The 13,201-nt window shown below is 39.2% G+C and overlaps 1 protein-coding gene across 19 annotated transcripts in view; it reads left to right on the forward strand.

Moving 5' to 3' along the window:
• Positions 1-6,752, forward strand: part of ALPK1 (alpha kinase 1) — a 136,096-nt gene extending 129,344 nt beyond the window's left edge. For all 19 annotated transcript variants that reach the window (XM_025465929.3, XM_025465938.3, XM_035709798.2 and 16 more), the window contains 3 exons: positions 2,878-3,040; positions 4,648-4,834; positions 6,176-6,752. In XM_025465929.3, coding sequence (XP_025321714.1) covers positions 2,878-3,040; positions 4,648-4,834; positions 6,176-6,375 — 550 coding nt within the window. In that variant the 3' untranslated portion in view covers positions 6,376-6,752. The remainder of the gene's footprint in view (positions 1-2,877; positions 3,041-4,647; positions 4,835-6,175) is intronic.
• Positions 6,753-13,201: the final 6,449 nt, after the last annotated feature.

Consider the following 13,201-nt stretch of genomic DNA (forward strand, 5'->3'; position numbering starts at 1 on the left):
GAGATAAATATTATTATCCCCACTGTACAGAAGAAGGAACTGAGGCACAAAGATGTTAAGTTACTTGCCCCATATCACATATCCAGGTGATGAAGCCATGTGTTATAGATTGAATGATTTTTCTAAGATTTTATTTATTAGAGAGAGAGAACGCGAGCAGGGGTAGAGGCAGAGAGAGAAGCAGGCTCCCCACTGAGCAGGGAGCCCAATGTGGGGCTCAATCCCAGAACTCTGAGATCATGACTTAAGCTGAAGGCAGACATCCAACCAACTGAGCCACCCAGGGACCCGAAATGATTTTTTAATAGTTCTGTACTGTAGTCTCAAATTCATATGTTGAAGTCCTACCCCCTAGTACTCAGAGTGTGATCTTATTGAAATAGAGTCATTGCAGATATCATTAGTTAAGATGAGGTCATGCTTGAGTTAGGTGGGCCCCTCATCCACTATGACTGGTGTTCTTATAAAAGGAGACTTGGAGATAGACATGCACAAGGAGGATGCATGTAACATTGTAGTTGTGTTGCCACAAGGCAGGAACCAACAAAAGCCAGGAGAGAGGATTGGAAAACATCCTTCCCTAGTGGCTTCAGATGGAACATGACCCTGCTGACATTTTGATCTTGAATTTCTATGCTCCAGAACTGTGAGGGAATCAGTTTCTTTTGTTTAATCACTCAATTTATGGCACTTGGTTATAGCAGCCCTAAGAAACTAATACAGCAGGATGCATCATAGGAGAAGCTGAGTTGGAAAATTAAAGAGAGCATACAAAATGTGGAAGATGGATTGAGAGGGTCCAACGTATGTCTGATCAGAAAGAAATAACAGAGCAAATAGAGAAGAATTACTGTTTGAATAGATAATATGTGATAATTTCCCAAAATTGTCAAAACACATTAATCTTTGAGTACAGGAATCACAGTGAATCCTAAATAGGATAGAGAAGGAAGGAAGGAAGGAAGAAACTAGGAAGGAAGGAGGAAAGAAAAGAAAAGAGGGCAGGCAATCAAAAATCCACTTCTAGCTACATAGTAATAAAACTTCAGAACACCAAGGATAAAGATCTTATAATAATCTTAAAAGCTGTCAAAGAAAAAAGAGTTTACAAATAACAAATCCTTACTAAAGAAAATGATCCCCACAAAATGGCATAAGATGCCAGAAAGAATGAGCCTCTGTTCCCAGATTAATGATCCTGTACCTAGCCCTGGAGGTCCTCTGATAGAATATTTGGGAAGTGCTCCAGTACCGGGGTTTGCTCAGAGTTCTGAACTGATTCAAAGTTATTGCAGGCCCAGGGTCTGCCCGTAGTAGAAATGCTTGCAGCACAGGACCCCCGTTGTGACAACTGCTCCTCTACTGGCTGCTTTCGGATGCCATAGAGGTTCCTCCTCTGTCAGATTTCCTTTTTTTTTTATTTTTTTAAAGATTTTATTTATTTATTTATTTATTTATTTATTTATTTATTTATTTATTATTTGTTTGTTTGCTTATTTTCCAGAGAGATAGCTCAAGCAGGGAGAGGGGTAGAGAGGGGGAGAGAGAGAGAGAGAATCTCAGACAGACTCTGCACTGAGTGCAGAGCCCATCACTGGCCTCAATCTCATGACCCTGAGATCAAGACCTGAGCCAAAACCAAGAGCTGGACATTCTGGAGAGAGTTTTCTCTAGTTGAAGTCTATAACTAACAATTCTCTTTGATTTTTGGAGGTCGATCTAGACACATGCAAATTCCTTGTAAATTGACACTAGCTTACAGCAAAATATAAACTATGGTAAGGTGTGACAGTTACTGTTTTGCTCCTTTCAGCACCTAATCATTGACTGCCTCATATCTTGTTTCCAGCTATGCATAAGTCCTTGAAATATACAAATATTTCACACTTCCTTTAAAACACTCAGGACTGGCACAGTGCTACACACATAATAGGTGATGATGGAAACAAGTATTTGTAACGAAGTAATCACATAAGGAAAGGATAAAGGAAGGCTTCAGATTGATTAATTGACCTGTGTATGGCCACATTGCAGGTAGTAAAAGACCTGGTTGCAGAGTCTGCACTTTCCAGGGTCCATCCTGGCTCTCTTGGCTTACCAAGGAAGTCTGACAAACTGCTACAGTACGTGGACACTCTCTCTATAATCAGTATCATCCTTAGTCAGTGTATCAGACAGTACTCTTCAGAAAAAAGAACCAAGAAGATGTATATACATATAGACAGAGAGGTATTGTCAGGAATTGGTTTGCATGGATAGAGGCCAGAAAATCTCAAGATCTACAGCTGGCAAGCTGGAGACCCAGGAGAGCTAATGGTATAGTTTCAGGACAAAGGCCAGCAGGCTCAAGACGCAGGAAGAACTGATGTTTCAGTTCAAGTCCAAAAGTAGGAAAAGACCAGTGTCCCAGCTCAAAGGCAGTTTAGCAAGAGGAATTCTCTCTAACTTGGGAGAAGGTCAGTCTTTTTGTTCTACTTTTGTCCTTCAACTGATTGGATTAAGCCCACTCAAATTAGGGAGGGAGACCTGCTTTACTCAGTCTATTGATTTAAATGTGAAATTCATCCAAAAACACCCTCACAAAAACATGCAGAATAATGGTTGATCAAATATTTGGGCACACTGTAGTCAAGATGGCACATACAATTAACCATCACCGTCAGCCAACATGAATTATGTTCTGTTGTTCAGGAGGGCCTTACGAAATTATTTGAGTCCTGAGATAAGTCAAGATAACGAATATTGACTGTCTAAGGTAGAGAAAGAGTAACATCTTTCAAGCATTTTTGCATATCTCCTCTGGTCTCCACTCTCATTACTCTGTGATAAGATCACTTTTGCATTTCTTTTGTGTGTTTTTTTTTTCTCTGGTCATAGATATGTTGGGAAAGAATATAAGGAGCAGAAGGGACTCTGGCACCACTTCACTGATGTGGAACGGCAAATGACCGCCCAGCACTATGTGACAGAATTTAACAAGAGACTTTATGAACAAAATATTCCAACACAGATATTCTATATCCCATCCACGGTATTGCTGGTAAGATTGAAGAGAGCTAGGGTTTGGTTAAGTGGGCCTCTAAGTATATATTAGGTTAGATTTTTGGTAAAATCCAATAAACTTGGGATGCCTGGGATGCCTGAGCATTGGGATGCTCCATGGTTGAGCACCTGCCTTTGGCTCAGGGCGTGATGGGTCCTGGAATTGAGTCCCGCATCGAGCTCCCCACAGGGAGCCTGCTTCTCCTGCTGCCTATGTTCTGCCTCTCTTTCTGTGTCTCTCATGAATAAATAAATAAAATCTTTTTTAAAAATCCAATAAACTCAGTTACCAGAATCCTTCACCTACTTCATCTGCTTCATCTACTTCGAGAAATATGTAAGAACCATGACCTTCTACACCCTGAATACATCATTTGGATCTTCCAAGTCACTCTTTTAATTCTGGTATCTGGTCCCACATGGTCAAGTTAGCGATTTTAGCGTCCTTTCTCTGTGTACTGTCTGTACTTTCAAAGAGAGAAGAAGGACCCTAAAGATTTTATGAAGTGCAAATTATCCCAACATGATGCATGAATTCCCTGTTTTACATCTGTTAGTCCCTATCCCTGGCAACAAAGTAATTACTAAGTAATTACTTTAGCTTAAACACTTTTATGTAGAAAAAATAATTATTCCCTTTTCCCTTTCAATTAATTCCAATTGTTAGGAAGTTCTTAGATTTAGCCCAAATCTCTCTTCCTCTGATTTCTACCTATGAATTACAGCTCCGCCTTGTGGGGTCATTGAGACCAATCTGTTTTTAACTATATAAAAGCAACCATCCATCTCCACAGACTGTTCTCTTTTTTGGATTAAGAATACCCTGCCTCCCAAATAGATTGGATCCTTAGCTCATTCACACCTAAAAGATACATATTATTTTACTTTGGCCAAAGACATTTTTAGACTCATATTTTATTACTTCCAATAATAGCTATCATTCACTTTCTTTGTGTCAAGCACTATACCAGGCATTTAGCACATTAACTCTAACCTTTGAAACAACTGCAAAATAGATCATACACACAAATGCTTGAGATGATATTCCAGCCCAGCATTCCAATGCATGATCTATCTACATGTCCTGACGAGCTAGCTCCCTAGGGTAGGTCACTTCATGGCCTCATTTTTAAGTGAGCATTTTAATAAAAGAATAATAATAATTTTAGGTTCTATTATATGCCACATAAAGTGTTAAGCACTTTACATGGATTTTTCTAATTTAATTCTTTTAACAGGGATCCCTGGGTGGCGCAGCGGTTTGGCGCCTGCCTTTGGCCCAGGGCGCGATCCTGGGGACCCGGGATTGAATCCCACATCGGGCTCCCGGTGCATGGAGCCTGCTTCTCCCTCTGCCTGTGTCTCTGCGCCTCTCTCTCTCTCTGTGACTATCATAAATAAATAAAAAAATTAAAAAAAAATACATTTAATTCTTTTAACAATGGTATAAGGTAGCTGTTATTTTAATACCTGCTTTACAAATGAGCAAACCAAAATCTCCAGAAGTAGTAGAGCTCCCAAGTGGCAAAGTGAGGTCTACCCAACCCCAAAGCCAGAGGCTTTCGTAGCCATAATGGTACATTGTCTTCCATTTCTATTTTTCAGATTTTGGAAGGCAAGACAATAAAGGGATGTATCAGTGTGGAACCTTACATACTGGGGGAATTTGTAAAATTATCGAATAACACAAAAGTGGTTAAAACAGAATACAAAGCCACAGAATATGGCTTGGCTTATGGCCATTTTTCCTACGAGTTTTCTAATCATAGAGATGTTGTAGTCGATTTACAAGGTATGTGAAATTAAGATTTATTTTTTTATGTTAATGCTATTCATATTAAATGTGAGGTCTTGTAACTAGCTCTTTCCAGTCATTATATAATAGACTGTTCGTTCAATGCCTAGACTACTATTTGTAATTAAATTAATTGATTTTACTGTATGTAGCAAATGATGTCTGGAAAAAAAGCTTCTGCAAGTGTCTACAGGGTCACATAATCAGTAAGAAAACCTGGCTCATATTCTACTGAGCTTAATTCTAGAGCAAATCATGAGGGACCCTGGGTGGCTCAGCGGTTTAGCGTCTGTCTTCAGCCCAGGGCATGATCTGGAGTCCTGGGATCAAGTCCCACATCAGGCTTCCTTCATGGAACCTGCTTCTCCCTCTGCCTATGTTTGTGTGTCCCTCTGTCTCTCATGAATAAATAAATAAAATCTTTAAAAAGAAATTCTAGTGCAAATCCACAGTGACTTTTTAAAATTTCACCTGTGTGTTTGAGTAATGTAGGTTTTTTAATATTGCATGTTTTGATATGTGAAAATCTTTCCACCCTTTCTTTTCTTCAACACTTTACCTTTATTACAAGTGTGATATTCATTATAGAATAGAAAATTGTGTGTACTTAAATCTGACTTTAAAAATTTTTTTTGCATTTATATTTTAATTTTATTTCAGTTCATCTAGTGTTTTATTTCTCAGAATTATTAGCCGATACTCTTCACTTCATTTAAATGATAAATGAGGTTTATTATCATTATTTTTAGTAATGATACTATGACCATCCCCCAAGATCTTCTCTATCCTCTTCCATAGCATTTATCATCACTCTGTTGTATTATATAGTTTGCTTACCTATATTGCTTATTAATCTGTCCCACTTTACTAGAATGTTAGCTCAGTAAGTATAGTGATTTTTTACTCACTTGTTCATTGTTAAATCCTCAGTACTCAAAACAGTGTCTTGTAGTATGTATGCTCAGTAAATATTTGTTAAACAGATGAACTAATGAGTTAGACACTAAAGCAACTTACGAATCATGAAAGAAATATTTGATATATTGTGACTTTAGTAATTAAACCAAGTGCATTTTATTGCTCTCTAATTCCTTGAAAACTGGTGGTCTAGGTATGTCATATTTGACAAATTTAATTACCTAATATTCAGTTTCCCTTCTTAAACCAAAAATTGGAATACGCAAGACAAATCCCTTAACAGAAACTTATCAAACATTAACCTCAATATGACTGAGTTATTAAAGTACCTCTTTAAGTATATACATTTTCATTTTTCTGAACTACTTCACTGACATTTATAGAGGATTTAATTCTCAGACATGTTTATTTCTCTTTTAGGCTGGGTGACTGGTAATGGAAAAGGGGTCATCTATCTGACAGATCCCCAGATTCACTCTGTCGATCAGAATGATGTCTCTACCAATTTTGGAAAGAAAGGAATTTTTTACTTTTTTAAGCACCAGCACGTGGAATGTAATGAAATATGCCATCGTCTTTCTCTGACAAGACCTTCAGTTGAGAAACCAAATAAATCATAGATTATGTGGCACGGTAATGGGATGAGCTTGGCACTCCACACCAGTGTCAAGTCCTCCTCTCCTTGCAGGCACACACGGTATGGCATAGCCTGGTCTCCTTGGGCATAGTCAGGGCCTTGAACTAGTTCTGGCTAATAATTTGTGAGATGAATGTGTATCAACTTCAGGCCCATTTAATTGCCAGGGCATGGACTCCTGGATAGCTCAGCGGTTGAGCATCTGCCTTTGGCTCAGGGCATGATCCTGGAGTTCCGGGATAGAGTCCCACATCAGGCTTCCTGCATGGAGCCTGCTTCTCCCTCTGTCTATGTCTCTGCCTCTCTCTCTGTGTGTGTCACTCATGAATAAATAAATAAAATCTCTAAAGAAAAAAATAATTGTGAGTGCAAGATGCCGTGGAGTTGCTTTCATCCTGCCACAATTGCCAAGAATGTATGGAGGATATAGCTGCTTATCAGTGTAAGTCCTGCAGTGAGGGCAACATGGTAGAGGCCTCCACTGACCCATCATGGACACAAAACAGATAAGAAATAAACTCTTATGGCTTAAGCCATTGAGATTTGGAGGTTTTCTTCACTGTCTATCAGCACTGATACTATGAGTGTTTTCTTACTCATTCAGGAGTTCTCTGTATGTATAAAAGAATTCAGGATATTGTGATATGAATTTCAGTTTTCTTCTGTTTGTCTTCTGACATGTGACTTCGTATGAAACTTTTTTTCCATGCAGTATTTATTTTATACAGTTGAATTCTTTAGTCTTGTATTTATTTTATGGCTTCTAGGTTATATGTTGTATGTAAATCCTCCCTGCCATGGGTTTTCTTTATTCTTAATCCTACCATATTTTCTTCTAGTACATTTGCATTTGGAAAAGGTACAAGGGAAGAATGGTATATTTTAACAGCCATGATAGTCCACTCCTTGCATCACACAGATCTGTTTCTTCACAAAGATTTTGGGAGCAGCTCATCCATGATCTTGCTAAAAGGAACTTACAGAAATGATATTGGTGAGGTATTCCCTTACTGAGGTTAGTTTTTAGGAATGCAATTGGTGTTCACTCTCCCTCTACTATTAATTACTTAATTTCCCTCATTCTTTTTTTTAAGATTTTATTTATTTATTAATGAGAGAGGGAGAGGCAGAACACAGACAAAGGGAGAAGCAGGCTCCATGCAGAGAGCCCGATGCAGGACTTGATCCCAGGACCCCAAGATCACACCCTGGGCCAAAGGCAGGGGCTAAACCACTGAGCCACCCAGGGATCCCAATTTCCCTCATTCTTAAGTATTACTTCAGCAAGTCTTAGTGGCTTACCTGGTGGTATGACTCAGACCTACAGACATGAGGTTTCTGTCTACTTGATAGTTAGAGCTTTCTCTAACTAGAGTTTGGAGTTACTGTACAAGTCTGTCCACAATTGCATTTGGGGCAAGTGAGAACCTTTATGGAGCTCCTCCTGGGGGGTTGGGAGTGTAGTTGACTGATATACCAACTTCCACCCCTCTGGACCCACCACTGTGTTCAAACGAAGTCATGCTCCCCGGGGTGCTCTCAGCCAGTGACTCAGCAAGACCAGGAAACCAGGCTAAGAATATTCTGAACAGGTGACCATCCACACAGTCTTCACGGTGGCCTGATCACAGCCTTCTTAATGCTGTGCTGTCGTCTGAGACTCTTCCTGCCCAGTCCTCCTTTGCCCTCTCCTTTCACAGGTACCACACCTGCATACCCCTGTTCCCACCACATAGCCTTTAGAGTCATTTCTCCCAATAAATATCTTATTTGTCTAATATCTTTTTGGTATCTGCTTCCAGAACAACCCAAACCAACACAAGTTTATTAAAGAAATGGAAAAAAACTTCATCCTGATAACAAATTAAAAAGGGAAAATCATACCATCTCAAAAGATGCAAGAAAGGTCATTTAATAAAATGAAAACCAATTCTTGGTGAAAAGCTCTTTGCAAACCAAGCATAAAGGAAAGCTTTCTAAATCTAATAATGGGACTTTTTTAGTTCTTTTAAAGCAATAATATAATTAACAGTGAAACATTTAACTTTTTACATTTGAGAAAAGGAACAAGACACATTTGCTCACTATCCAAACTCTAGTCAACATTTGTGAAAAAATTAAAAATATGTATATTGGTGTCTGACCCTGGTTTCTGGCACAGAGCTCCTAAAAGCCTTGTAATTCCCTAAGTGATAGGAGCACTAGGAGCATTTCTTGTTCTAATATTTGGTCTCTGACTCCAGTCCTGACAGAGAGCTCCTAAACCCCTTGAAATTTCCTGAGTAATAAGAGTATCATTTGTTTTCACGAGGCAACTCTTGATGAGCTCCTAGATAACTTCTGGATAAGGACTGGTCACCAGAAAGACCAAGCGATGATTAGAAACTTAAAACTTCCAACTTCAACTCCCATTCTCCTAGAAGTGGAGAGGGACTAGCAATTGAGTTAATAATTAATCATGCTTACATGCTGAAGCCCCTGTAAAAAATCCCTGAAGTTTGGGAGAGCTGCCAGGGTGGGAGAGTTTGGGAGAGCTGCCAGGGTGCTGACCTACCTGGAGGTCCTGGGAAGGTGATGCTGCTGCAGAGGGAAGGGAAGCCCTATGGCATTACCACCCCCTACACCCTGCCCTACACATCTCTTCCACCTGAGGTTCATCTATATCTTTCCTCATATCCTCTTATAATAATCCAGTGAATAACTGTTTCCCTGAGTTCTGCGAGTCAGTCTAGCATAGTATCAAACCTAAGGAGGGGATCATGAGAATCCCAGTTGGGAGCCATTCAGTAAGAAATACAGGGAACACCCAGGACCTACAATTAGTGCCTGAAGTGGGGGAGTCTTGTGAGACTGAGCCCTTAGCCTCTGGGATCTGATACTAATTCCAGGTAGAGAGTCTTAGACACAAATTAAATTAGAGAACATCCAGCTGGTATCAGAGAATTAATTGGTGTGGGAAGAAAACCCCACACATCTGGTTTCAGAAGTATTGTGAATGTGGTGTTATTGTATGTGAGCAAAGGAGAAATACAAAGGGGTTCCCCCCCAAAAAACATATTAGAGGAATTCCAGCTAATAAACACAGAAAAAATGATAGAATTAGGAAATTACCAAACATCCCTTAATGAAATAATGGACCTGGGCAAAAATCATTGATAACTGCTAATACTATTAGGAGAATAGTTGATGAGGCACTTTACAATGGAAGAATCAGGCTGATGCTACTCACACCTCAGTCAATTGTATCACCAAAAGTGGGACAATAAATCAACGATAAAATAACACTTTGGGCATAGTTCGGGATTTTTAGTGTTTACTGAGTGTTAGATAAAATTAGTGAAGTGGTATCTTAAAATAACACTAAAGCCAAAAAAAAAAAAAAAAGTGAAAGTGGAAGTAAGAAAAACTTGATTCTTTCTTGATAATATTGAACCAGGGATAAGGGTACAAGGAGATACATTATATTAGTCTTTCTCCTTTTGTATTTATTTTTAAATGTCCACAATTTTTTCAAATCAGAAGGTCAGAGAAAGGAAGAAATACCAAGGATAATCATCCAAAGAATGGGTAAAAAATAGAGATGATGAATACTATGATGTGTATCAAATAAGCTAATCAGAAAAGAATATAAGAAGTGTCAATTATGTAAAGTCCAACAAAAAATCAAGAAGAAATAGAGTATGTACTAGGTGAGGTCCTGAGGATAATGAAGAGAGATGGCTGACAGCAAAAACAAGCCCTTGATTGACAGAGTGCCCTTTTGGATATTGTCGAATAGAGATCAGCAAACTATGGCCCCTGAGCCAAATCCCATCACCACCATTCCAGGTTCTATTGCAACAGGGCCACACTCACTCAGTTACATATTATCTGTGGCTGATTTTGTGTTACAGTGGCAGAGTTGAGCAGTTGTGTCAGATACTGTGTCCTTCAAAGTCAAAAATATTCACTACCTGGGCCTTTACAGGAAAGGTTTGTTAACTCTTGTTGTAGAAGATGAAATCAGGAATGAAGGTCAGGATGTCTAAATTTGCAAAGAAATATGGGTGTCCCTACCAACAGAAAAGAAAAGGAGGTAACAACAATGGATGAAGAAATTGGAAATTGGAGGCAATAAAGAAGGTTGATGAAAAGCATGTGTCAGAGCACCCTTTTCTTTGTAAAGTTGAAAGCCCAGCTACCTGTTGAATGAAATGAGGCTAGCAACGTCAAGGCTTTGAGAGGAGGGAAGGTTATGAAACAATACATATCTCTGTATCATGAAGAGCAGAAATAGCATCACTGAGGGGAATTTACAGAACATTACCTTTTAAAAATCTCTTTCAATTGTTATCTATTTACACCAACACCAATATACCCAATGACTGGCTTTAGAAATTAAATGTAATATTAATGTTGAAGCCTCCAATGATCTTTCCCTAATCTTCACCTCCACCTCTATCCTAGAGGCAATTACTAACCAGAAAGTGTTGGTTATCATTCCCTTTAATACTGTTATACATTAATTTTATTTAATGTTGTTATACATTTGTATTTTGTGTAAAAGCAACAATAAATATCCAGTGTTAGAATTTTTAAAAAAAAAATACTTTTAAGGTTTGTATAAATACAAAAAAGACCAGAAGCATTTAAAATGAGTCAGATTGGCTTTATAGAAAATGAAAATTACAGTAATTGGTATTTATAATTTGATAGAAATGTTAAACCGCAAACTAGACATCATTCAGGAAAGAATTCCTGCAATGCAAGTTAAATGTGAAGAAATTAACCAAAATGCAGTAGAAAAATAGAGGGATGGAAAATAAAAAGAAAGAACATGAGATTTGGAGGAAAGAAGAAGGTCTACCATCATCTAGTGGGAGTTTTAGAAGGAGAAAAAGACCATGAGGGAGAGGGAATCCTCTTAGTCACATGAAGAAAATGAATCAAGAAGGGCATGATCAATTGTGTCAAATGCTGCTTAGATAAGAGTACTGTGAATTAAATTGTTTACTAGTAACCTTGGTGTGAGCAGATATAGTTGGGTATTGGGGGTGAAAGCCCCAATAGAAAGATGCATTTATTTTTTATTGCTGCATAACTACCACACACTTAGCAGCTTAAAACAACACATATTTATTATCTCACAGTTTCCATGGGTCAGAAGTCCGGGCACAGCTTAGCAAGTCATCTGCTCAGTGTCTCCCAAGGCTGCACTCAAGGGGTTGGCCAGGCTATGTTTTTATTGGGAGGCTTGATAAGGGAAGAATGCACTTCCAACTTTACCAGGTTGTTCCAAAACTCATCAGGAGATGAGTAGTGGGACTGACATCCCCACTTTTTTGCAAGCTGTTGGCTGAGGTCAATCTCAGCTCCTTGGGGCCAACATAGCTTGTGACCATGTGACTCTGCCACAGGCTATCTCATCGGCTGAACTTCTTCAAGACCAGTGGAGGAGCATCCCCTCCTTCCAGGAGGCAGAGTGAGTTTTATGCAACATAACTTAATCAAGAAGCAACTCACAACTTCTACCCACCATCAAGGGGAGGGAATTATACAAGGGTGTGATTCATTGGGGGTTCCCGTAGGGTGCATCCACACAAAAGAGTTCAAAAGAGGACGCCTGGGTGTTTCAGTGGTTGAGCGGCTGCCTTTGTTTTGGCTCAGGTCGTGATCCTGGGGTCCTGGGATCAAGTCCCGCATCGGGCTCCTTGCTTCTTCCTCTGCCTATGTCTCTGCCTCTGTGTGTGTGTCTCTCTTGAATAAATAAATAAAATCTTAAAAAAAAAAAAAAGAGTTTAAAGGAGAAGAGAGGGATCCCTGGGTGGCGCAGCGGTTTAGCACCTGCCTTTGGCCCAGGGCGCGATCCTGGAGACCCGGGATCGAATCCCACGTCGGGCTCCCGGTGCATGGAGCCTGCTTCTCCCTCTGCCGGTGTCCCTGCCTCTCTCTCTCTCACTGTGTGCCTATCATAAATAAAAATTTAAAAAATTAAAAAAAAATAAAAATAAAAAAATAAAGGAGAAGAGAGAAAAAGAAATGGAGCAAAAGGATATGGAATACTGTGTGAGTTTTTCTTCAACAGAGAACAAAGAAATGGGGTGCTGGGTAGTGGGGGAAGTGGAATCAAGAGAGATAGAGAATATTTTTTATATAGATAGAAGTCACAGCATGCCAATGGGAAAGTTACAGAAAGTGAAGAAATGATGATACAGGGGAAAGAGAAGGGAGAATTGTGGGTGCAATGCCCTTGAGGAGGCAAGAGGAATGGAATCCAGTACACAAGTGGAAGGGATAGCATTAGATTAAAGCATGCATCGTTTATCTGTGGTAACAGGTGGCATGGCATGGTACTAGAGTGCAACATCTGTGGGCATGAATAGGTATAGTAGGTAGTACTGTGTGGAAATTCTGTACTACATCCCTCAGTCTAGCTCTTTCTGAATACAGTTCTTTCTCTGTCCCCATGACCAGAACCTTAATTGAGGCCTGCATGATCTCTGACTCCAGTGTTGCCCTACATCCTCCTCTGAGACACCAGTGATCTCTCTCAAATACAAATCTTACTACATCATTAACTTGCTTTAACTCCTCTCAGGAAACACAAATAAGGGGTTAAAAAAATAGAGAAAGGATATGAACAGAAAATTCGCTATTTTCACTCATCAAATTGTGAATATGTTAAAAGGTAATACTCAATTCTGGAAAGGTTGGAAGAAATCCTGTTTTAACTGATGATAGGAATGTGTTTATAGTAGCCTTAATGGAAAGGCTACTATATGCCTTGACAATATATGGTGTCTACTCTTGGACCTAGTAATTCTTCTATG

The sequence above is a fragment of the Canis lupus genome, chromosome 32, assembly GCF_003254725.2.
Source record: "Canis lupus dingo isolate Sandy chromosome 32, ASM325472v2, whole genome shotgun sequence".
NCBI lineage: Eukaryota > Metazoa > Chordata > Mammalia > Carnivora > Canidae > Canis > Canis lupus.